The following is a 24386-nucleotide window of genomic DNA, read 5'->3' as shown; positions in this document are numbered from 1 at the left end:
GATCTCTCTGACCACAAAGCCCAGACTTTCTGCATATCTTCAGTACACTGCCTCCCTTTGTAGGAACATGTGCTTCGTGTGTGTGTGTGTGTGTGTGGTGGGGGAGGGCAGAGGTTATAGGTGGAAAGATTCCTTCTTGCATTGCTGGCCTGGGGGTGCTCACCTAAACAAAATTCACAACGCTAGCCTGCAATATGGTAAAAATAACAGTGCAGCGAGTTGGAAATGGGTGCTTGTGGTGGTGGTGTGATTTGTATCCACTGAATTGCATTTTTAATTGGATTTCCTGGTGTGTCTTCATCTTTATCTTTGGGGGCTCACCCCAAAGGCCTTATAATTTGGGATGATTCTTCAGTTAACCAAGCAATAGACGTGTCTGGTTAAAACTAACAGAATGCCCTCACGTGTTCATAGCACTCTAGCACCTAGGCTACGAACTAAGATTGTCTTCTTATTTGCTCTCAGTTGTCTGGAGGGTTTCTTAATTCTTGGTCTATTTACTCATGGGTTCCAGTAGCTTTAAGACTCCCAGCATTTTAAAGGACAAAGTAGCCCTTTCACCCACTGATTTCCTTCTGATTAATTGTTCATATTAAGAGTAGCAGAGGTGGGAACCAGGGACTTACTAATGTGCCCTTTAAAGCATCCATTGGCACCTCTGATTTCATTTTTCATCCACAGTACAGGACCTCACACATAGTAAGTGCTCAATATTTATTGGATAAATAAATGAGTAACTCAAATGAATAAAAATGTATTGTCTCCAATTTAAGTGATGCTAGTAAGGAAGTTTATATGTCAGTATAACCCCTTATTGCTTGGTTTATGTATCTTACCTGCCCTGTCTGTTTCGGGAATCTGCATTGTATGGGCCTTAGGGCCATGTACAGGGTCACAGGTGCACATTTGGGATGGTGGGACAAGGGGACAGAGCTCCCCTGCATAACTGCTGCTGGCCTTGCCAGTGCTTGGGTCCAGAACTCCACTTCCCAGATTATAGAAAACACCAACTCCCCGAGTAGGAGTTGATGGTGATGGTGATGATGATGATGATGATGATGGTGATGATGATGATTCAGCATTTCTCTAACTCCAGAGTTAAAAATACTCTTCATCCCAGCCTACTTGTTATTCCTCACGACTACCATGACAGGTGGGTGGAGGAGTGTTATCTCCAAGGGAAAAACACATTGGGGGCTGTGGCCCAGAGTGCTGAAGGGACCCACTTTTAGAATGGTTTACCCACCCCCATCACTGGGCTCCCTGACCAGGTGATCTCACTCTGATTCTTCCCTAACACTAGCTATGCAGTGAATTCTTATACGTATTTCGATCACACACTGAAGAGAATGGCCATGAAATCAGAATTAGAACTCAGCGCCTTAATCTTTTCTTTACGCGCAGAGCCACATTTTTCTTTAGCAGTGAACGTCTGCTTCCGCATTTGGAGGAAAGTGGACCAGTCTCATCTGAGGCCTGACTTAATAGATAATTCCAAGATTTGGGAGGGGAGTTACTCTGACCTGAGTAACTTTAGAGCACAACACCCTGATCACAAAGGACTCTCTTTAAACTCAATTTTCTACATTTGCTCTTAGGTTGCCAGGAATTATGCTACTTCTGCGGAAGTTACTGTGTAGTTTCCTAGTCTAAGACACTGAGGGCAGGAGTGTCAAAATATTCTCTCACTTCCTGCTCTACGTTCCTTTCTAACTTTGTCCTCCCCAAGCTCCCGATTCGCTTCCATTCCCAATGTTACAGTGCGGTCAGACGAAAGAAAGCTGGGGCCATAGAGGTAAGAGTTATTCTGTCATGGGGGCTTGTCTGTCTTTTCAGGTGTACTTCCTTCCTTTCCTGTTGCTCTTCAGGGCAGGCCCCTGTCCCCTCACAGGCAGTAGGATCCCCTAAAGGATCGCCTTGCTCAGCTCAGATATGCTCCGGCTCACATCCACTTCAGAGCCTCACAGCTCAGTCACGCTTCAGCTGCCAGCCTCCCTGATCTAGGCCTTCTCTCCAGCTCGCTGGCGCCTCCACCCTTTCTGGCTTGAGCTGCTGAGGCCTTGCTCCTTCGTGTTCCCTCCCTCCATTATTTCTGTTGCTGTCTGGTTTTCCCTCCTGGAGTCTTGTTTATCTACTTTCTCTCCGGCTCCCAACAGCCTCTTGGGCCCGAAGTCACTACTCTCTGGGTGTAGCTTTACTCTCCCAGGAGGCGTACACGATATAAGTGAAACTGGAAGGTGAATAGGGTGGGGAAGGGAACCTTGCCTGTAAGAAGTTCCTACTGTACTGATTAGCCTCATAGCTTGGTAAAGGGTGGCCAAGAGGTACAGATTTATAGAACCAGGGATCCTATTCTGTTAGATGATCCAAGAGATTTAGGTTTGGAAAGGACGGATCTGGGCTCAAACAGGTTTATTACTGCATGAAGGCAGATACCTTTTGGTTCCATCCTAAGCAGTTGTTGAAAATGAAAGGCTTTTGTTTCCTGGGTTTGGAATGGTGTGGGGCTTAGCTTTTCTAGGCTGAATGAAGAGGAGGGAATCTTTAGGGTACTTGGCCAGTTTGGCTAGCTTGCCTATGGTGGGCGTGAGGGTGGGGTTAAAACAAAAAGCACATCTTGATGTTAACCCTCTTTTCACTGAAAAGAAAGACCCAGTTATTCCAAATGTTTTCCTATATCCAAATGTTAAAAAAGTATACAAGTTTAAGATGCCGTGAGTAACTATGTTTGCTAAAACCCTGCAGTCCATTTGCATGTTCTAGTCATTTTCTACTGACCCCTAATGGCCAGAGGTGGTTATTCCTCAGATCTTTCTGAGTCTTCTAGACAGAGGATGGAACTGGATGTCCTTTCTGACTCCCTATTACCAAAGTTCAGTAATTCCTTGCCTTCTCTTTCTGCGCCTCATTCTTCCTAAAATATTTTCCCGTCTAGGATTCTTAGAAGCATAGACTTTTAGAGTTGACAAGAATCTTAAGTAGCATCTAGCGCAAACTTCCCATTTAAAAGATGAAGAACCAAGGCTCAGAGAGGCTTAGAAACTTAAGCATGGTCACACAGGCAGCTAGTGGGAGCTGTGGTTACAACCCAGTCTTCTGTTCTCGTTGCCATTTGATAGCAGTCCTGTGAACTAGCTAATTTGGAAGTTAAGTTGCCATTTAGTGTTACTTTACTTCCAGTGACGTCCACTCTTCCTGCTTCCCATCTCCCTGTGCGTTGTAGTGTGGAACCCCAGGACCCTAGATCTCAAGGGAAGTAACTCTACTAAATGCCGGGCAGGTTACAGAAGTTGGGGTGAGATGAGGAAGGAGTCCCTGAAGGTGCGAAGAATGGCATCGTCAAATGTCAGGGTCTTCATGGCAGATTCCGGTTCTCACCAAAGAGGAGGCCATGGGGCAGAAGCTACTTCCATGCCCTTTAGGAGTTAAAAGGGTGATGAGAAGGACAGGCCATGTGTACGTGTGCGTGCTAGCATCTGTGTGGTGGAGAGCTGGAGGATGCTACCCTGATTGTGATGTGGGAGACAGAGACTCGAAGAGAGAAGAACGCAGAGGAGCTTTTCTTATTCTTGAGCTAGTGAGAGAAGAAATCTGGAGGCAGAAGTGGGCTTGCAGTAGGCTGGGGGGGGGCTCTCGGAGACTTAGTTAAGATTCTGAGGAGCAGAGACTGGGAAGTGGGTGGCAGAGAAGGAGGTGGGGACAGCTGTTGCTTTGATTTGCTATTGAGTCAGTGTTCTCGGTGCATTAGCACTGGGAGGGAGCCCTGGGCTGGCCCCCAACAAAAACAAGCCCCTCTGGAGCCAATACTGTGTTGTAGTAAGAACTGCAGTTGGGAGACAGAAAGGAAGGGGATCTAATCCCTAAAGAGCCCCTTCCTCGCCTTAGCACCTACCTTCTAGGACTGGGCTCTGTGCTCCAGACAAGTGTCTAGTGTTCTGTACTAAGAGGCTGGGGGGAGGTGATGAGACACAGCAGAACGGATCGGCTCAGTAAGGGCTGCTAGGAGCATGGGTTCTGTGCAGGGCTTTGACTTTCATCAGTTGTTTCTCAAGCAAGTCCCTAAGGTAGGGCATGAAATCACTCCAGTTGAAGACAGCCTGGAGCCATTTTAGAAGTGGCCTTTTACCCCTATCTCCTCATTCCCTTCCCACCATGCTCACATACTCAGAAATCACAACAGGTATGACCTGGAGTCTGTATTCTAATGCAATAGAGAGTCAGGAGTCTAGACTTTGAACTCTCAGATGTCCCTTGAACCAAGTGCAGGCACTTTTATACCCTTTCCCTAAATGTATCTAGCTGCTTTCACACGTATGTAATAGAACTGGGGAAAAAAATCACCCCATCTTAGGAAAGTACTTAGGAAAGGACACATAACAGAGTCAGCGTGGAGTAAATGAAAGCATAATTCAGTTTAACTTGTTGGAAAATATGTTTAGCGATGAGAAAATACGGACTGGGAATGGGAGGGAAAGCCCAGGGACCCTGGGGAGAAGTAAAGAGCAGATTCCCTGAGGAATCTCCAACCAGGTGCCAAAGCCTTGCTCCTAACCCTCCAGAGCCTCCATACCTGTTCGAGTACATGGATGCATTCCCTTCTCAACAAGCTCTATCTTATTCTTTGCTCTTTAATGTGGCACTTTAGATATTTCAGGCTGATGGCTTGGTGTGGCGGGATAACAATGCTGTGAAAAAGTTTAATTTGTTAGAAGTCAGGCAAGAAAGCGTTCATCTCGGCCGGCTCTCATTTTACGGACTTGTTTCTCTTCACTGGGTCATCAGAATCAGGGTGTGGATGACAGGTTCGGGGCAGTGATCAGGAAGACCACATGGCGCAAAAGGTGGTCTGCCCTACACACCCACACTACTCTGGGCTCCCCTCTTCCGCCAGTCCTAGCTGAGACGTAGTCTCTGCCCTTCACTTTTCTCACCTAAAAATGTATTTTTCGGCAGGTTGTTGTTCAATTAGTTCAATTACTTTGGGCCTTCCTGGGAATTTAACCCTTCTGTGAGATAGACACATTCTTCCAAGTCTGCAGACCTCACAGTTCCCGATATGGCAAATAATTCCGTTCTGACCCAAAGAGCTCCTCTCCTTAAATCTTCTTGAAAGTCTCTTCTTCAGTGTGGATATACATTCGATTTTGTTCCCCAAGATGCACATATATTCCAACCTGGTGACTCTCTTTTTCTTCTTCAGGATGTGTCCCTCACTACACACATGACAACTACAATTTTCACTATTTGTATCCCTGTTTTCATTATTTTTTGGTCATACACATAGCATTTTCTTATGACCCAGATACAGAGCCCTTTTCACAAGCCCGTTATTAATCAAAATCCCTAATGTCCAGCAAACCATATGGTTTAAACTCAGAGATCCTCCCCAAAGCAGAATTCAGGCTCTCTCTCCTGCTCAAACTCCCCAGGAGAGGGCCAGAATCCTCTTCTCCCCAGGGCTGAGGCTCAGTCCATCTGTCACTGACACTGGACTCCGGGGCTTGGAAACCAGAAGAGAGTTGGCATGAAGCAGCAGTTGAGGATAAATGAGAATGTGTGAGGCCCATGGGTTTAGTGATGGTGGTTTTTATATTTGTTTGAGATTACAGGATGGAGATTAGAGGAGGGAATATATAATATGTGTTTGGAAATATCTCATCCTTAAGAACTAGAGTAAGAACTAGTAGGGCTTCCCTGGTGGCGCAGTGGTTGAGAGTCCGCCTGCCGATGCAGGGGACGCGGGTTCGTGCCCCAGTCCGGGAAGATCCCACGTGCCGCGGAGCAGCTGGGCCCCGTGAGCCATGGCCGCTGAGCCTGCGCGTCCGGAGCCTGTGCTCCGCAACGGGAGAGGCCACAACAGTGAGAGGCCCGCGTAACCGCAAAAACAAAACAAACAAACAAAAAGAACTAGTAAGAACAAGTGAGTATAACTGTCTCACTGTTAAGTTTACATTTGCTGAGGGACAAATGATTAGGAGCAGATGGTAAAACGGGCCCCTCATTTTATGATAATGAGAGAACTTGACTCTAGGCTCTTCAAAGACTGACCTAGGCTAGGCTAAGTCATAAGTTACTTGTCATCGATGTATTTATTAGAGGTTTGCTGGGTTTCCAAGGAGTATCGGGTATTTAAGTCAGAGACTCAATAAACCAGTTCACCTTCTGGAGCTTTTTACTCTGTCTGAGGCTTTGGCTGGAATTCTAGAATCCAAATTGGAAGCAAAGAGCCAGGTCCCAGAAGAAAAATGAACACAAGAAACAAGGATCTGCATCTTCCCAATGAAATCTGCTATTGGAAGTATAGTTCTCCATTCTATTTTGCTAACACCTGGGACTATATGAAGGAAATGGAGAACTAAGTAGTGGCTAGCTTAGAGATAAATGGCTGAGATATCAGCCTTCATTTCTTTTTCTTTTTTTCCCTAGGGTGAGGTGATGCATCTGACCTTTCTGACCCTGAACTGGAAGTAAACGAGCCAAAGGTGCTTATCATTAGCAATCAATACACAATTAGTGTAGGTCTAGCTGGGGTAAGGAAAAATAAATCCTTAGAGAAAACAACATTTTAGTTCTTTTTATTATTTAGCTTTCTTATTCTCCTGGAGATGTCCAGGAGAAAGATGGAGAGAGATGAGAGGGCTAAAGAATCCCAGACGTAAGAGCTCACATAGAAAAATGATACACATATTGAAAACAATGTTGGAGTCTCTGCATTAGAATCCTTTCAGAAACATGTCTGCTCTTTATGGGAACGGGGTCTCAGGGAGATGAGTAGATGGGAGAAACTCCAGCTGTTACCATAACCCTAATTCTGTCTTCTTGAAGGCTCTCTCATGGAGATAAATCACTTCCATTACCTGTCCTTGAGGAATGAAGTTTCTCCTTGTATCAAAGAAGGAAATGGAAGAGGGGTCCTGGAAATTAATTCTGGAAACCTGTTTCCCCAGCCTCACTCTGGTGTAGGTCATTCATAAGTGTTAACTATTCTATGAACTATTATGCAAAACTGACGTGGGGAAATCAGCATTTAGGGGAAGAGAAGCTTGTGTAGCTTTGATGTGATGGGAGGAACATGTTGGCTGTCTAGTCTCAGACTGGCAGGGGCTGAGCATTCTCATTGGGATCATTGGCAGATACCCCAAAAGAGTTTAAAGATCCAGCTCCTGAGATCTGGCCAAGGACTTGGACTCTGGGATAGGATGGTTATATTTAAGGCCACGTAGTCTGTACTAGATGGTTATAATGATGAGGGACATGAGTCAGGGATTTGATATTTACCTTCTATGCCTCTCATATATCGAATTCCTCTATTATCTATTCTGATAACCTATCCTATATGTTGTCTTTACGTTTACTGCTAAGGCTGAGGGGACAGGAACAATGGGTACCATGACAGGACAATTAGAGTTGGTTGTCAGGCTCAGAGTGGTGTTAAGAGGTACACGCTCATAAACTGAGTAGGACTCATTTTGCATTCCACATTTATAGTGTATATGTGGTTATAGTGTATGAGCAATGCTGTCTCGATCTAAACCACAACTATTTGTAGTTCTGTTTTAAATCTATGAGTCCATATATGGCAAAACATTCAGTTTTTTTGAGGCCATTTGAGGTCACTCTATGTCCTAGTCTCCTGAACACTGCAAACCACACTTCTTTTCAACCTCAGTATTATTTGCTCTTTCTGTCCCCTTCCTACAGGGGATTAGGTGGTTATGAAGACTCTCCAGAGCTGTATCTACAGGTCTTGTTTACCTCTTTCTGGTGGAGCAGGTCAGGGATCATAACCAAGATCATGTGTGTGTTTGTGGTAGGGGGAGGGAAGTTCCAGCCCTGTTCTGAGGGCTGCAGTGTAGAGAGTAAAGAGATTAGGAGCTTGGATGGGAGCAGGACCACGGAGAGCAGCAAGAAGAGCCTGGAGCATCCCTGTCAGGGGCTAGCACCATGGAGAGCTCAAAGCACCTGTGGTTTGTTCCACAAAGAACAGGGCGACCAGGATCATAGGTTAAGGCAGCCAGCTCTCAAGCCAGACATCAGGGCTTCTGCTAGGATCACACCACACACATCACTTGCTCTCAAAGGCCTCCTGAAGTACTCTGTTTGAACCTGCCACACATACAACCAAGAGACTGTGCTAAAAAGTGAGGACCGCCACCAGACTGAGTTTGTCAACATAAGCCTCAGTAATTATGAAAATTACATTAGTATCAGTGGTGGTGGAAGAGGTTTTGACTTGCTACAACCAATTATGCATGAAATTAATAGTATCTTTCAGTGTGGGAAAAAGAGCACCACAAAGCCTGTGTCCCCTCAGAGACACGCTAGGCATGAGGAAACCAAAATGTGTATTACAGTCAGATAGGGTATGAGGTGTATCAGAGTCCGGGTGCTCTAAGGCACCCCAAATTGCTGTGAATCGTCCAGTCTTGATCATACACAGAAAAATGGAATGGATTATGACTCTTAAAAAGGGTATTGTCCTCAGGACTTAGAGGCCTCTGTGTTAGTTGGGAAATTTGGCCACTCTCTTTAGACTTAGGGGAATTTCAGTAAAGGGACAGATAGTTCTCTCTTTCAGTACTTGTTGCTTCCATGAAGAATATGTAGCTTTAATGAGCTTATATTTTGTAAAAAATCTCAGCAGCTTCATGTGTTCAAGACTCTTGACAACTTGACTTCTCAGTGCTAGAATGGATGGATCTCCTTGTTATAACAGGATTGGATTGGGTTTTTACTTAGGTTATAAAACCTCTGAGCATCAGCTGGTTCTGACCCTGTAAAGAATCAACTCTGCTGCTGATCCTAGAGGAAGAAGCAGATCTTTGGCCCCAGAGACTTGTTCTCCTCTATTTTACAATTACGTGGAGTGTTTGTTCTTAATTTGACTGAGTTCTTAGAGACCCTGAATCTTTTTCTGATGGCTTGCTTTTCTGGTGGTTTGTTTCTCTCTATTTCTTATAAGCATTCCCATGAGGATGGCTATTCTCGGAATTTATGGATGGACTTCTAGGACATGACCTTATCCAGGAAACAAACTGTTCCAGTACGTTGACCTATGGCCGATGATTAAACAGGAAATATTAACTTTTAGCATGAAAAATGAAAGGAGAAGATATAATTAACAAAACTATCTAATACCCTGGCTTTTTCATTCAGTAGTCAGTAAGGAGCTGGTCCAGTCCACAGCTTGCTTTCATGGAGAACCTGGAGGCTAGATTACCACCCTTCAGTGAAATTCCATTACTGAGAAATAGATGACAAAAAAGGGATTGTTGGGCTGGTTCTGTTGGAGTAGGAAACAACAAAGAATGTGACTAGCCACAGCCCCAGGGGTTTTATTATTTCTCTGATGAGAACTGTGAGGATCTTTTCCTAGGTTATTTTTTTGTGACCTAAGGACAAGCAGCTTTTGATTCTATTGTATATATTATTTGGACTGCAAGAAAGTAGTAGTAATACCAAGGGGTACCAAAATCAGATCTAAGGATTTTCAGAGCAATGGCACAACTACTTAGTCTCCTGTTTCAAAGTGACCAGAGCACCAAAAAGATGCCATCTGTGGAATTTTATGGCTGCAGAACTATGAGTCATTCTTCAAGTGAATAGTGAATGTCTCCAAAAAGGCGCTCTTGAAATTAGATTTGGCCCTCCTTTTCTCCTCAGCTGGAAGAAGAGAGAGAGAGAGAGAGAGATAGAGAGAGAGAGAGAGAGAGAGAGAGAGAGAGAGAGAGAGAGAGAGAAGACACCTAAGGGTAGTGAGCTGTCTTATTTACTGTTAGTCTAGGGCAGAGGATTTCAAACTGTATGTGGCAGAACCTCTGTCTATGCCTTAAGGATTAGGGGGAGTGTAGGGGAAGCCAAGAAGAAGGGTGAGAGGGCTCCAGGTCTTATCTGTTTCAATAAGAGTAATTCTCCTTGGATCTGTTTTATTTATTTGATAAAGGAATTTCACATCTTTAAAGATAAAAGTGAGAAAACCACTGTACTAAAAGAAACTACTAAAACCAACAGTGCTGCCTAGCCCTAGGGAGAGCTTAGGACAGAATCTTTGGTGTAACTGCTGGATAGGCAGCTGACATGCCACAGCTTGGACCCCACATCAGACAGACTGTATGATACCAGTGTCTCTCTGACGGTTTCAGCTTCTTTGTGCCAGAAAGTGCACATGTCTGAGGGGAGAGCATCTCCTTCCCAGGGGTTCCCAGCTGCAACTGGGAAGAGAACAGGAGCAGAAACAGAACAGCTACAGCTGCAACTAGGAACAGAAACTGGATGGAGTAGGTCTGCCAAGCAGATCTGTGGGCAGCTCTAGAGTGAATGCCTGCTGGATTTCTCCGGCACACTGGGCATGATCTCTGCACTGGGCACCTGGCCAGGGGGCTGCAGAATGGATGGCAGTGGACAGAAGGTCATTGGGAAGGGAAAGATATTCATGTGTGAGGCAGTGCAGTCCAAAGTTAAACTGCTATATCCTGGTATAAAGCAAAGTGAGGCTGCCCACCTGTCTGTCTCTGCACTAGATCAGCTCACAGAGTGCTGGAAATAACTTGAAAAGGAAGAATCCAAGGAAGTCTGGTTGCAATGTTGAATGTTGAGCTGCTCACCAGAAAGACAACCACAGAATACATTAAGTTCACAGGCCTTGTATCCCCCAAAGCTGGAACTGCCAACTTCTACCAATACTAGTGGAGAAACGTGAGAAGGAAGGGGCAGGTGGCAAACTCTGAATATCTAAGCCATCCCTGAGTTTCTAGCCACAGCACTCATGGCCGGGTTCAGATAACAGTTGTTTGCCCTTCTCCAACCTCTCAATCCCTGTTCAGCCTTATGAAACCAAAAAAAAAAAATGTATGCTGTACTTCAGGGAGCTGTATACCCCAGCAGCATATGAAGTTTGTTTTCCTCATTCTAAATGGAAATAGCCTCTCTGCCTTACACCCTTGACCACTCCAGCATCCGTGTATTAGGATATCTTGTCCTTAAACTTTCACACCGCGTCTCTTCTTGTTTTGGTCAAATGTTACCAGGTAAGCCATATACTGCCTAGCTCCCTGCCCAGGGACCTCAGGCCAAGTCAGGGGTACTAGACACACCTTCTTCATGATCCTGGGCAGAATGGCCTTAGGATCACCACCCATGAGCATTAAATCTATGCACCTACCTCCCCCGTCAGAGTGGGTCTTTTTTGATCCTGAAGCTAAGAAGTAGAATTAATTTAGATAGAAGATCACATGTGGTTGTGCCTCTTGTACATCAGTACATCCTGAGACATTACAACCAGACATATGTCCACTGTCTGCACAGATGATGCTCTACAAGGAAAATGATGCTTGATTTGACTCTGTCTTGGGAACAGATCTCCCTCCCCATCGCCAAATTCTCAACCCCTCCTCCGGACATTCTCCATTCAAAATGTACTGCCTTCCACTCTTCCCTCAAGCCACTGCTCTGATATATATATATATATATATATACATATATATATACATATATATATATATATATATATATATATGTATATGGATAAAGCATTTCTCTTCCTCTAAACCTTAAAGCCTGAGTAGGGGCTGGAGCCCGAATTGAAGACCAGGAAAGAATAGTGCAGTTGGTGAAGAAAGACTTGGCTAGGGTATGGATTTTCTCTCTTCTCCAATGTTTACATCCTAGGATTGAGCTCACAGCTTTCTGGGATGACTTCATTCTGTTTAGGTCTCAGCCTGGCCCCATCAGTTCCCATGGCCGAACAGGGGCAGTTTGGGTCATGCTTGTCTCTCTTAAACCCAGCTACCAGGATGGGAAGGCCAGGGGCTGCAGCTGAAAGTCAAGGCTTAGTAGAGACTCGTTATTGTGGTCCATACACCCAGCAGCCTCTCCTTGCCTTGCACTTAGCCTGCCCTCCCTCAGGACTCTCTTCACCTCCTCAGCGAGTAGGGTCATCAGGACAGTCCTCTGGGGAAGGGGGATTCCACACAGGGGAGAGGAGGGGTTGCTGTCTCTATGGTGACTTGGGCAGGAACTCCCCTGGGGAGGGTTAATGGGTACAGAGTAGAAGGACTCAGCCAGCCAGCTGTAGGTAGGGGATCCCCAGTGTCCTCATACCAGCAGAAACTCCTTTATCATGATGGAGACAGGGCTAGGGGAGCAGGTCAGGCGAGATGGAGCAATTATTCCTCCAGCACCCCGGCTCTTCGCCTGTTTCCTTCAGATGAAATTCTCTACATCATCATCCCCAGTTTCAACCCCTCCCCTCTCCACCCCCGCCCCGCCCTGTGCCCATCCCTTCTGGCCACTGGGTCCATCACCCAGGAGCCGCCTCCCCTTTCTCCTCCCCTGCGGTTCTTTCTGTTTTCCGTTGGCATCTGGCCGGGCATAGCCACCACCCTCCCCTTCACTGTCCCCACATCCCTTGGCTCTGCAGAGGTCCCGGTCCCTCTTCCCCTCCCCCAGCCCAGCCTGCCTCACATAGGGGCGGAGGAGACCGAAGGATGCATTCCTTTAGTCCCTTCACAGCCTGCCCTCCCTCCTCCGGGAACCTGAGGCTCGAAGCTGTGGCTCCCTTCCTGGTCTCCCTACAAACTGCCCCCTGCCACCCCATTAATCGTCAGCAGCCTTTAAGAAAGCTGAGGTGCCCCGACAGAGCTGACCTACATAGCCCGGTCCAGGGCAGGAGGGGGCCCCAAGTCCCCTCACCCCTGGCCCCGCCTCCTTTCTCCCCCCCCCACTCTCTTCCTTCATCTTTCTACCGTGACAAACCCAAGAAGGTTTGAGTTCCTGACTGAAGCAAAGGGGGCTAGGCAAGACACCCCACCCCAAATTTGGAAAATCAATCCTTAGCCCAGGAAAGCTTTGGGTTTTCTATGCATCCTCCTCCCCAAATACCTTCATCCTTCCCTTTGCCCAGCCTCTCCCCACTGCCCCCCCCATCCCCCTCCTCCGCTCTCGTCTGGGTTTCTTTTACCAGCTTCTGCCACCGCTAGGGATGTTGCCATCCCGGGGCCCTCTCCGCCCAGTGTTGTTGTTTTGCTCCAAGAAGAAGCCCCCCACTTCCTTGCCCACGCCCCCCTCAAGAGCCTCACCCAGGCTCCCTTCCCTGCCCACTCGGAGCTCCGCCGCCGGTGGTGGGGACGGGCTGGGGAGCAGAAATGTTTGCATACAGCAGTTTGGGGTATTGCACTGGCTACCCAACCCCTCCAGACATACATACACAAACACCCGACACACGCCCTGACTGAAACAGCGACAAATCTCACTCCGCCCCCAACACACACTGACACAGACATACACACAGATACTGACACAGAAACGCAGAACCAGACACCAACACAGACGCGCACACCCAGACACACACACGGACATCAACACATCCATACCCCGGGATGCTTATAACAGACCCAAACCCCGACTGCACACGCAGACACACTCGACGGTGTACAAGGAGGGGGCATACCCGGCACACCCCACGATCCACAGAGACACGGACGCTCAGAGACAGACACAGGGGTATCAGCAGCGACTGGCGACTTTAACCCCCGCTTCCAAACAAAGCCAACAGGCTCCCTCCGCCCCCGCAGCCGGTCGGAACCCCCGCCCCGGTCCCACCCCCCCTCCCCTGGCGCCGCCCCCTCCCTCACTCACCGTCCTGGGAGAGGTTGGCCCCGCCGGGCGCCCAGCAGCTGGCGAAAAGCAGGAGCAGGGGCAGGGCGGAAGGGGCCCCCATCGCGCTTCCCGGCCGGCTCCCTGGCTGGGCGCTGGCGAGCCTGGATCCCCAGGGGCTGGGGCTGGGGAGGGGGTAGACGACGACACTGACCGAAAGGGCGCCCCCGAGCCGCTTCGGAGCCCGGGGCCGAGGCGGGGACCGGGAGGGAGCCGGCGCTGCTGCAGTCGCGGGGATTAAATAGGGCGCTCGGAGCAAACCATTCGGTTGGAGGTGGAGGGGGGGTGACGGGGGCTGGGCTGGTCGCGGGGGGGACAGGTTGCCGCATTCCCCACGCCCCCCCCCCCCGCCTCACGCACCCCCTGCGCGCAGTCGTGGTGCCTTCCACCTTCTCCCTCGGGAGCTCCACCAGCCCGGCTCGGGCGTGGAGCAGAGGGAGAGAGCTGGCTCAGCAGTGGGACCTGCCGCCCACCCCTCTTAGGCTTGGGGTGGAGGGAGGGAGGGGGGGGTCGGGCAGGGCCCTGGGCCAACTGGCGGGATCGGCCACTGCCCGCCTGGGCAAGGGTGTGCCCACTAGCCCGAGATCCTCCAGCCCCGCCCTCCCTCCTTTGGCAACCCGGGATCCCCAGGAGCCCTGGGGTTCCCCTATCAACAGTATGCCCAGGGACATCTCTTCCATGGGTAACCAGTTACCCTGGTCAATCTCCAAAGCACTAACATCCCTAGTTCCTCTGACCAAATGAGCCCCTAGTTATACGCCCAGTAACAACTTGTAGCCCCAGGCAATTTCCTTTGACAGGCATCTTCCAGCAAGCCCCCAGGCCATGGGAATCAACACTTCTCTCAATCCCTCCTCAAAGAAATTACTCCCCATCTAAAAACAGTGACTTCCCTTCAGACTCTGCCCAACCAAGCTGCCTACAAAGCAACTCAGTGGTTTCCCCGCTTAATCCTTCCTATTCCCCCACTTTACTCCCAGCCCTTACCCCCAATATTTTTCTTCTTAATATTTCAAAGGAGTTTGTCCTTCCTTCTCAAATTTTAGTGAGTAAGATTCCTGGGTGAACGATCTGATCTACAGACCCTCAGGAAGCTGCCCTCTTAAGGGCCAGTGCATCTGTGGCTAATGCAGTTCTTGCCCCTGAGGCCAGATATAAGATGAATGAGAGAGGTGGGGTGTCTGTACTTGCTCTTGGCTCCTGAGTGCCAAGCCCCCTGGGGTTTGGGTTTTTTTTTTTTTTGTGATTGAAGTTCTCTGGAAGAGTCTTGGTACGTCTCAGAAAGAGATCCTTCTGAGTCAGTTTTGCTCAAACTTAGCTTTTGGGAATACATTCCTAAATTTTAGAATCTCTGAATCAAAGAATTTTATGTATATAAGGATTCTTAGAAAATATTTGGTCCAATCCCTTATTACACAGGTGCAACTGAGACCCAAAGGGTATGAATTGATCTACCCAAGGTTATACTGACAATTAATAGTAGAAAACACAAGGAATCATATGATTTTTAAAGTGCCGTCCAATCTTGGGAGGCCAATTTTGTCCCTAGATGAGGGATTTGGGTGCCTGTCTTCTAAGCCCTGGACCAGTCCCCTCTCTGAACTGCTTGTACCTCACTGTGCTAATCTTCAACGTTTGGGTAATCTTTCCTCCTCTCAGATAGGCTTCACAGCTGTTTGTGATGGACTTAATGTCTCTGTCACCTAGTAACTCAAGGACAAGGATGTGGAAAGTACTTAGTAATCAGTAAAGCTCTGTATGAATGTTAGTCACTGGTGGAGAGGATGAGAGAGAATATTCTCCAGGAAGACCCTTGAGGATAGCCAGAAAGCTGCCCCTCTGTTTTTCTTCTCGCTGTGTGTGGAGTTTATCTATCGTTTCTGGGAGAAGAGCTCTGCCTACCTCTTGAACACTTACTGAATGTCTGGGTGTTTATTAAGAATTATTTGTAAGAGTTTTTGACCACCTTGGGTTGCCTGACTTGCCTACCTTGACACATCTTAGTGACTCCAAACCGTTCTACTGCTCTGGGGTTCTCTGCCTCCCTGGGGGTTCTCTGACACCTTGATATCTGTGAGAGGCAAAGCTAGAGGGAGGAGTGTGGTTGAGGGATACAGACACCTGGATGTAAGAGAGAGGTGAGACTGGACTATGGGGTGGGGCAGGAGGGGAGATAAGGGGAAAATTGGACCTTCCGACAGAGGTGGGATTAGGTCGGCATGAGTTTAGTCCTTCAGAGAAAAGGAACGAGTGGGTGTGTTTTCAAAGAGAGAATACGGCTTCGGAGAAGAAGGATCAGGCTATCCTAGTTAAAGAGTCTTGATGGATAAAGAGTATTATCTTTGGAGCTAGAAGAAGTTTTAGAGATCATCTAAGTGGGATTAAGAGAGGACAGGTTAGTGTTGGGGGGAATGAGAGTGGGCATGGGTGGGATTGGGATGGCAGGATGTGGAATTAGGTCCCAAGCTCCTGTCACTAATCACCTTTTCCATCTGCTACTCTGCCGTGATCCCCTTCTGCCTGTCCTTTAATTCTCTAACTACTCTGCTGGTCTGTCCCCACCCTCTACTGTAACTGCACTGGGATGAGAACCAAGGGTGGGAGGAGAGGGCGAGAGCTTTTGTGGAGAGAGAGTATTAAGAGCAAGCAAATGAGACTCTGGAATGCTCTTTTCCTACTGGCTCCTTCCCTTTTCTGCATCATTAGCATCAGTTTGGCAGTACTTTAGGCCCTGGGAATAGGAAGCAGTCATTGGCTTTTGGAATTATAGGATAAAAGAGTATTAGAATTGTAAGGGACCTTCAGGATTACCTAATTAATACCCCTTGTTGAACAGATGAGGAAAATGAAACTCAGAGAAGTTAGGTGACTTTCTGTGTTCACACGGGGATGTGGTAGAGGGCTTAAGGTATTGGATAAAGGAGGCAGATATACTCTCGGGGGCAGGAGGAATAAGGAGAATCATTACTCTCCAGCATTGTCCTCTTTGAGGAATTTCCACTTCTGCGTATCTCAGAGTGAAAGGGTAGTGTCTCCTACAGAGGCAGATGTCTCCATTTGGAATAACTCATTACCTATAATCGCTCTAATGCCCTGTGTCTCTGTGCACCCAGCATCTTACAGGCACCCTTTTCACTAGGAAAAGAATTTTACAAAGAAAGCCTGACCTGCAAGGATTATCCTCATCCCGAAAACAGGTAAAATAAGAGTATCCATGTTGCTTTGTGATCTCTATGGTTACTTTGCACTCTAAAATGCTATGACATACAAGCTGTGTTTCCCAGAGACTTGCACAAAGTCTGGAGTAGGTTGTCTGTGGGATTAAAGAACTGGTCACCACAGTGAAAACTGGGGGGAACAGTGAAGGGGAGTGGAGAGAAGGCGAGTTCTGGCTCCTGGGTGCCCCTATCCACTCAGCAGCAGCCTGGGTGGCTAGGGTTGAGGAATGTGGCGCTGGCACCGGTGCAGGGCTGGATGCAGCTGTGTGGGCCCTGGGCATTCCTTTCCCCACGCGCCTCCTCTCAGGGAGCGGGGAGGGCAGGAACTTGGCCTGAGTAGGGTGAATACTACATATTCATCTAGGAGGGGGATGACAGCACCTGAAGGAAAAATCTCAGAAGCCTGCCTCGGTTCTGCTTTGCCCTCTAACCCTTCGCCTCTGTATGACTTTTTCTTTATCAGTAAATTCTATACAGGTTTCCGTATTTGCTTTCCCCTTTAATTTTCCACCCAACTAAACCAGGATTCCTCATACTGCTTCTTGTTTCTATTATACAGTTTTAATTAACCCTATCCTTAATAATAACCTTTGTACGTGTTTTAATTCTAACCTTAATTGAATTCTAATTTCAACCCTAACCCTAAGCTATTACAGACTCTACTAATCCTAATACCAACCCCAATTTAATTGTTAATTTTAAGCCACATCCTAATTCTAACCTGTTATAAGCCACCAATTTAGGACAGCAACTTGCACATCATAAAAATGATCACAGGTACCATTTTTTGGGAATCCGTTGTATGCCAGACTTTGCACTGGGTCCTTTACACGCACAGTATGTCATTCAGGTACCGGAAAGTACCCTAATGTGGTTGGAATTATCAGCTGCCTTACAGATACGAGGAAATAAAGGTTTGATGAGATTATGTTATTTGTAAGTAGTGCATCCAAATCCACTGTTGATGGTCATCTCTCTTTCTGCTAACAAATACTTTCTGATCCATCTTTTCCTAAAATCCTAATTCTGACTAGAATAACTTCTAAAATACTGAGTTTCTTGAAAGTGTATTATTAGTTACATAAAAAAAAAAAAAAATAGTGGTACAAGATAGAAACCAAACAGACCAACAAAAAGGCCCAAATTCTCCCTGCCCAGAAACCCCACTGCCACTTTAAAACATTAAAGTAATGTATTTATAGAGTTAAACTAATCAAACTGTGGAAAGAAACAAACCAAAAGGAAAAGCCTCCTTCTCCTCCCCAGGCTTGCGGTACCCCTGGGGGCATTGTTCCCATTGGAGTTTTGCAGCACAGCTGCCCTGCCTCCCACTGTGTATCAGGAAAGCACTTAGAGTCAAAATAAATACCTACCAATGAAATCACCGTATATATGCACGACTTAGGCTTGAGGCCCTCTAGACAATTTGAATTTACGATTAACAATGACTGTTAAAGGCTAAGGGTGTGCCAGGTTCTCTACTAAGCTCTTTACATTTATTATCCCTTTTTATATTCACTAGCTCCTGGTGCAGAGGATGCCTCACCCCTATTTTACAGGTGAGGACAGCAAGGCCTGGAGAAGCCAAATGACTGGCACAAAATCACAAAGATGGTGAACGAGAGACACAGGTTTCAAAGACAGATTTGTCTTACTACACAGCCTCAATGTTTAACCACTAGACTTAGCCAGGGAGGCATGTTAGAGAAGAGGTCATTTGAGCTTTGTTCTAAAGGAGAGAAGGGAAGTTGCTTGACATTAGAAAGGAGGATGACCTATGAGACTGTAGATAGACTCAGATCGATATGGGAGGAGACAATACAAGGGGAAAAGGAGCAAGATAGCAAATGGAGGGAAGTGAGTAAAAGGTGAGAGCATAACAGGGAAATAGAACGAATATGAGCAGAGACCTGGGGGATTTTTTTGTGATGCATTCAGGCAAAAATAAAATCATGTAATAAATATGTGTGCCACTGTTGTTTCAGCTACAGGCTGATTGATGTATTTTGGAAAGACAGTAGACACACATAATCATCTGCAAACAAAAATACACATTTCAGTTACATGGGTATCTGTAGCCTTTCCAACAAAATATCTCCGCATCCCTCCCCTTACCTTCCGTGTTCCACCGACATCCAATGGCTTGTAATTTCCCAAACGCAGTATGTCGTTTCATGCCTCAGTGTCTTTGCACATACTATTGTCTATACCTGGATTGCCCATGTCATTAAGCTTGATGAAACTTTTGTGTTTATTCATCCAAACTTTGATTAGGTGTCGTTGCCTCTGTGAAGCCTTCTGCACAGAGTTAATCACTCCTTGCTAGGTGCTATCATGATATTGTATATATCCTTCCACTGTTACACTGTTTTCACTGTGTTACGATAGTTTGTCTACATGGTTTTCTCTTCTAACTGTGAGCTCATTGAGGGCAGGAATAATATTTTATGAATGTTGTTATTCCCGGTGCTTAGTGTAGAAACAGAAAAATAGTAGATTCTCAGTTAATTCTGCTGAATTAAACTGAAATGATATGTTTACAAACACATAGGCTTAATCAACCGATTTTTTTTTCCAGAAGCATGGGCACACTGATTTCATTGGTATACTTCCTGTACGTTTGTATGTGTTCATATAGATACAATGTGTCCCAAATTAGGTGAATGAGTCTAATACACATGTACACATATTTTCATCCACTTATTCAAGATACATTTTGTAATTCTTGGAGTTGACTAAGAGCCTTCCACTTCCTTTTGCATATCTTCAATTGTGGAAAATTTTTATCCTTGGAGGTTAGCTTTTAATTTTGAAAATAGCCAAAGCCTTTGGGATCCAAGCCTTTTCGATAAGTGGTGGTTCATGTTGGGTAATGCAAAAACAAGATTTGGCTGTAAAGTAATAGTAAATGGCTTATAGGTTGACTAATATGTTGGTTCTTAGGGCAGTTTCTGAAGAGGAGTTCTAGAAAATTTCTGAGCAGTGGCATTCTGATCAGTTTGTTAATACAAACAAAGTCAAACAGGATTTTTGTCATTTTATAGTCACACTCTAGTATAAGAACACAAAAAATCATTTGTCCAGAATAGATCCCTGATCTTTCATTCATTCATTCATTTATAGTTTATTGAGTTTTTATGTGCAGTGCACAATGCTAGTTGAAAGTGGGTGTTTTGACACAGCTGTTTTGTTGCAATCTATAAAAAAAATCTATAAGCCCAGGTTTTATTTTTATAATGACAAAACAAGATGATCAGTGGATGCTCTTACCCCATCCCCAATCCCACCCTGTTTGTTGAGCCTCACTTTATCTGCAAGGAATAATGCAAGGGTCAGGATAACATTCAGGGATGCAAAGTTCATGATGACGAAGACCAATCTGGCAGTAATAGCTTACTTTTTAGAATCATAAAGTAGGAGCGAATGTTAAAAAATGTTATGTCTAGTGTTGGCCTCTAGAGAATACAAAGATAAGTCATGAAATTTACCTTCAAGGAACTCATAGTCCAGTAGGAAAGATAGGCAAACATGTAATTACTACACCATGTGATAAACGCTACAGTACAATTATATATAAGGCATCATAGAATCAGGGAAGGGGCAGGGATTAAATTTATGGAAAACCTTAAGAAATGACTAGGAGTTGGTCACGTATAAAAAGGATGAAAGGTATTGCAAAAGGGAACAGCATGTACAAAAGCAGGAAAGCAGGCAAAGCAGACTATAGTCTGTTGTGGCTAGATTGTGAAGGGAATTTATGCTCGAGATTGCTCTTTATTCTGCAGACGAGCAGTCATTGAAGGGTTTGAAGCAGGGAAATGTCACTGCCACATTTGCATTTTAGAGCGATAACTCTGGCAGTGGTGGATGGATGTACTGGAGGAGGCGCATCATTTGATTCAGAAGCCTGACCCTTCTGGGGACCACACATCCAGTTCCATGACATTGACTAGGACCCACCGAGTGTGGTCTTGTCTGATCCTATGGGTAGGGTGAAGATAACCCCAGGATACTGTTGTAGGACCCAGACATCAATATATAGTGTAGACGGTGCTGTGGAGCACATACAGACCCAAACAGTGGTGCACAGCAATGTAAAGTTGTATAGAGAAAGGGGTTAGGTACCATGACCAACTGTCCCTGCTTGCCAGAGGCAATTGCCAGGACTTTCAGTGTTAAAATTGGAAAAGTTCCAGACAAACTCAGATGAGGTTGGTCTCCTTAGGCAGTTCCTGGCAGAAACAGCCTGCAGTCAGGGGCACCTGTTACTTAGACCATCTCCCTGGCAAGGAGCTGGGATCATCTCCAGGGTAGGCTGGAGTGGGAGGAAGGCTGAGCGTGCTCTTTTCTGTTTTAGGGGAGGGTAGCAGTGGGAAGGGGTAGAGGTGGCGATGAGTCAGAATAGCTAGGCCAGTTGAACGAGAGGGAAGAAGAAAGGCTAGGCAGGAGGCAGAGGGCGGACGTTGGTTTCTGGTCCAGGATCTCACCTCCATTCGAATCTCTGAGATCCTGGGCTCCCTGCTGGTGGTAAGGAGTACTGCAGACTCGAAACAGAAAGGATTGCAAAGAATGAATTGAATGTATATATTTAGCTTTTCATTCATGCATGGGGTTCATATACAGTTGACTCTTGAGCAACACGAGTTTGAACTGCACTGGTCCACTTACACGTGGATTTTTTTCAATACGTGTAGTCAGCCCTCTTTGTTGGAGGATGTGGGACCTGACGATACAGAGCGCCAATTGTAAGGGATTCGAGCATCTGCAGATTTGGTATCCTGGGGGTGGGGGGGGGGGGCCTGGAACCAATTCCTTATGGTTGCTGAAGGGTGACATATTCACACATGTATTTATTCCTTCAGCATTCATGGAGTGCTTACGATGTGCTTGGCACTTTGCTCATGCTATGTCATTCAGCCTTCACACACGGCCCCGTGTCTTGTCGGTATTATTATTCCCAGTTTACAGATGAAGAAAATGAGGCTCAGGAGATGTGGTAACTTCCTACAAGGCACACATTAACTGGTGGAGTCCTTGGTCATCCAGAAACCCAGTATATCCATCTGTGCCTGATCGTAGGAATTATATGGGGGCAGTGGTTAAAAATAATACAGGTACCCAGGAGAGTCTTGTTCCATAGGGTAATAATGAAGATTCCTGACCTCACTGTTAATAAGTGCTTCCAGATGATGCCTAGGTCCCGACATTCCTGAGAAGCAACACACCACAGCTTGTGTCTCCTCATAAGGGGCTGACTGACTCCTGAGAGAACTGTGTCTGTAAATAGTCTTTTGTGTTAAGTTTTAAAACCAAAAAATATAACTGAGTCTTTCAACACAGAATTTCCTTGACTCTTCCTCTCCAGCGATTGCTAACCTTGTTCATAAAACCCTATGCAGTCTGGCCCTTGCCTATGCCTCTGACCTCATGTTACTTTTTGGCCACACTACCCCTCCCACACTATTCTTCCTTTTGTATCTCTAACACACCAAGCTCGTGCCCACCCTAATCCTTTGCACTGGCTGGCCTTCCTGATCTGGAATCTTCCCTCTCTGCTCTATGCAAAGCTGGCCTTTCTTGCACATCTCAGCTTAAAATGTCGCCTCCTCAGAGAAGCCTTCTCATTCCCTTGTAATCAGTTAGCATTTTCTGCTATCTTCTTAATAATTTATCTTTGGTTTATTTGTTGTCTGTACTCCTTCTCCCAGTAGATGTAAACTTCGCGAGGAAAGAAACCCTGTCAATTTTTCTGTCAAGTTGTGTTGTCAGAAACAGAAGGGATGTTGCACATAAGAATGCTTGGCACATAATCGGTGCTTATTAAGTGTTGTTTGAATGAACGCATGAAAGAGAACTCTATCCATCACATTTGGAGAAGAGTGTCCACATTCTTTGATTCTACACGTTGATTTTACAATCAAGAACCTCCCACTGTCATTTAAGGCTTTTCCCTCTGGTTCACGAAAGAAGACATCTCTTTCTCTTTCCTAGCATCTGTGTAATGTCCCTCTAGAGCCTTCAAGACTGTTATTAAATTGCCCCTCAGCCTCCTATATATCAGGTGGAGTGTCCTAATTCTTAACCTTCTGCCATTTCCTTTCTCATTTCAGAACGTCTTCTCTGATTTCTCTTAGATAGTTGAGTTCAGAACAGGTCCCAGTAGGTAAGGCCATGGCTGATGGTTATGAGTTGGACATGAAGATACTATTCCAGGCTCTCTTGTATGTTTTTCTGCTATCCTTGATTTTAAATCTGTCTTCTTGGCTAACTCACGATCACTTGTGGTCCATGTTGGTCCTAAGACCTTTTTAAGCCCTAAAATTCCAGAGCTTGCTACCACTCGAGGAGTATTCCCTTGCCAGGTGACACTTGATGAGATTCACCCCCAGAGAGTCCAGTCCCAGGGCTTCCTTGTGGACTACTGTCCCCACTACCTCTTACCACCTGTCAGGCTGACCATTGCTGCTGCTCTTCTTGTGGCGAATGAAGCCAGATGCCGAGGCAGGTACATTAGGATGTTCTTTCTACAGTCACATGGAGCCCTGGCTAGTGCTGGTGTGGACGAAGGAGGCCAGGAAAGGCTGCGTGTCCGGCTCTAAGGAAGTTAAACAGGCTCTAGGGTCCAGCTGCAAGGAGCTATTCCTGACTCCTTGCAGAAACAGTGCAGGACGAAGGATGGCTTTTGAAGTTGGACTGTCCTGGGCTTATATACCAACCATGCCACTTCTTTTATTTGAGATCAGTCTTTTCACTTGTTGAATATTCCACATTGTTGTTTTCCACCTGTTGTGAAGATTAAATGAAGGCATTTCTGCAAAACTCCTAGCTAAGAACTCAATCCATGTTAGTTACCTTTCTCTGTGCCCCTTCACCTTAGAGCAGATGTGTGAGGGATGTTTCTCTGTTCTGCCTGTGTGTACCATACAATTTTTCTCTGTGCTCATTGTCTGAATAGAAAGTACTTCTTGGGTCTAGATGTTCGGTTCCAATAACTTGTTCACTCTTACCCAGAGCGTTTCTGTTTAGCCTGCTCTCTGCTACCCTCGTGTGGCCACCCTGACCCCTCACCATTCCTGGTGCTCTGCTCCCTCGCTGTGGTTGCTTTGCTGTAATGCAGCCTCTTCCCAGCTTCTCAGCTGAACTGGCTCCCAACTCCTCTGAGTTTTGAACACATACATACAGCATTTTTCAGGTTAACTTCAGTCTTTTCTCTTCAGGTAGTATTATCTCAGTTCTTCTAACCTCTCCTGATTCCTTTCTAATATTCATCTCATCAGTCAGAGATTGTGTAAGAAATGTATGCTGAATGTTATGAGTTTGGATGCCAGTAAGGCTTCTTCAAGTTTCAGATCCCATTATCTGTTGCCTTGTTTAACACCAAGTTCTCTGGCCTAGGAATGCTGAAAGAGCGGTATGTTGCCATAGGTTATTTAATCATAGAAATCCCCTCTTTTTTACCCTCAACGTCAGAGCTTTTTAAGTTAATAAGAGAAAATGCACCCATTCTTGCCTTGC

The 24386-nt window shown here is 46.1% G+C and overlaps 1 protein-coding gene across 2 annotated transcripts in view; it reads right to left on the bottom strand.

The window, feature by feature from the left end:
• The window catches only part of CADM3 (cell adhesion molecule 3), a 31346-nt gene extending 17461 nt beyond the window's left edge, over positions 1-13885 (bottom strand). Inside the window, exon 1 of one of the 2 annotated variants that reach the window (XM_060032308.1) lies at positions 13636-13885. In XM_060032308.1, the coding sequence (XP_059888291.1) occupies positions 13636-13717 (82 nt within the window). In that variant the 5' untranslated portion in view covers positions 13718-13885. The remainder of the gene's footprint in view (positions 1-13635) is intronic. The other variant, XM_060032317.1, reaches the window with a different exon arrangement.
• Positions 13886-24386: the final 10501 nt, after the last annotated feature.

The sequence above is a fragment of the Delphinus delphis genome, chromosome 1 (genome assembly GCF_949987515.2).
Source record: "Delphinus delphis chromosome 1, mDelDel1.2, whole genome shotgun sequence".
Lineage (NCBI taxonomy): Eukaryota > Metazoa > Chordata > Mammalia > Artiodactyla > Delphinidae > Delphinus > Delphinus delphis.
Note: the sequence above shows the minus strand (reverse complement) of the source record. Positions and strands in the feature narration are given on the sequence as shown.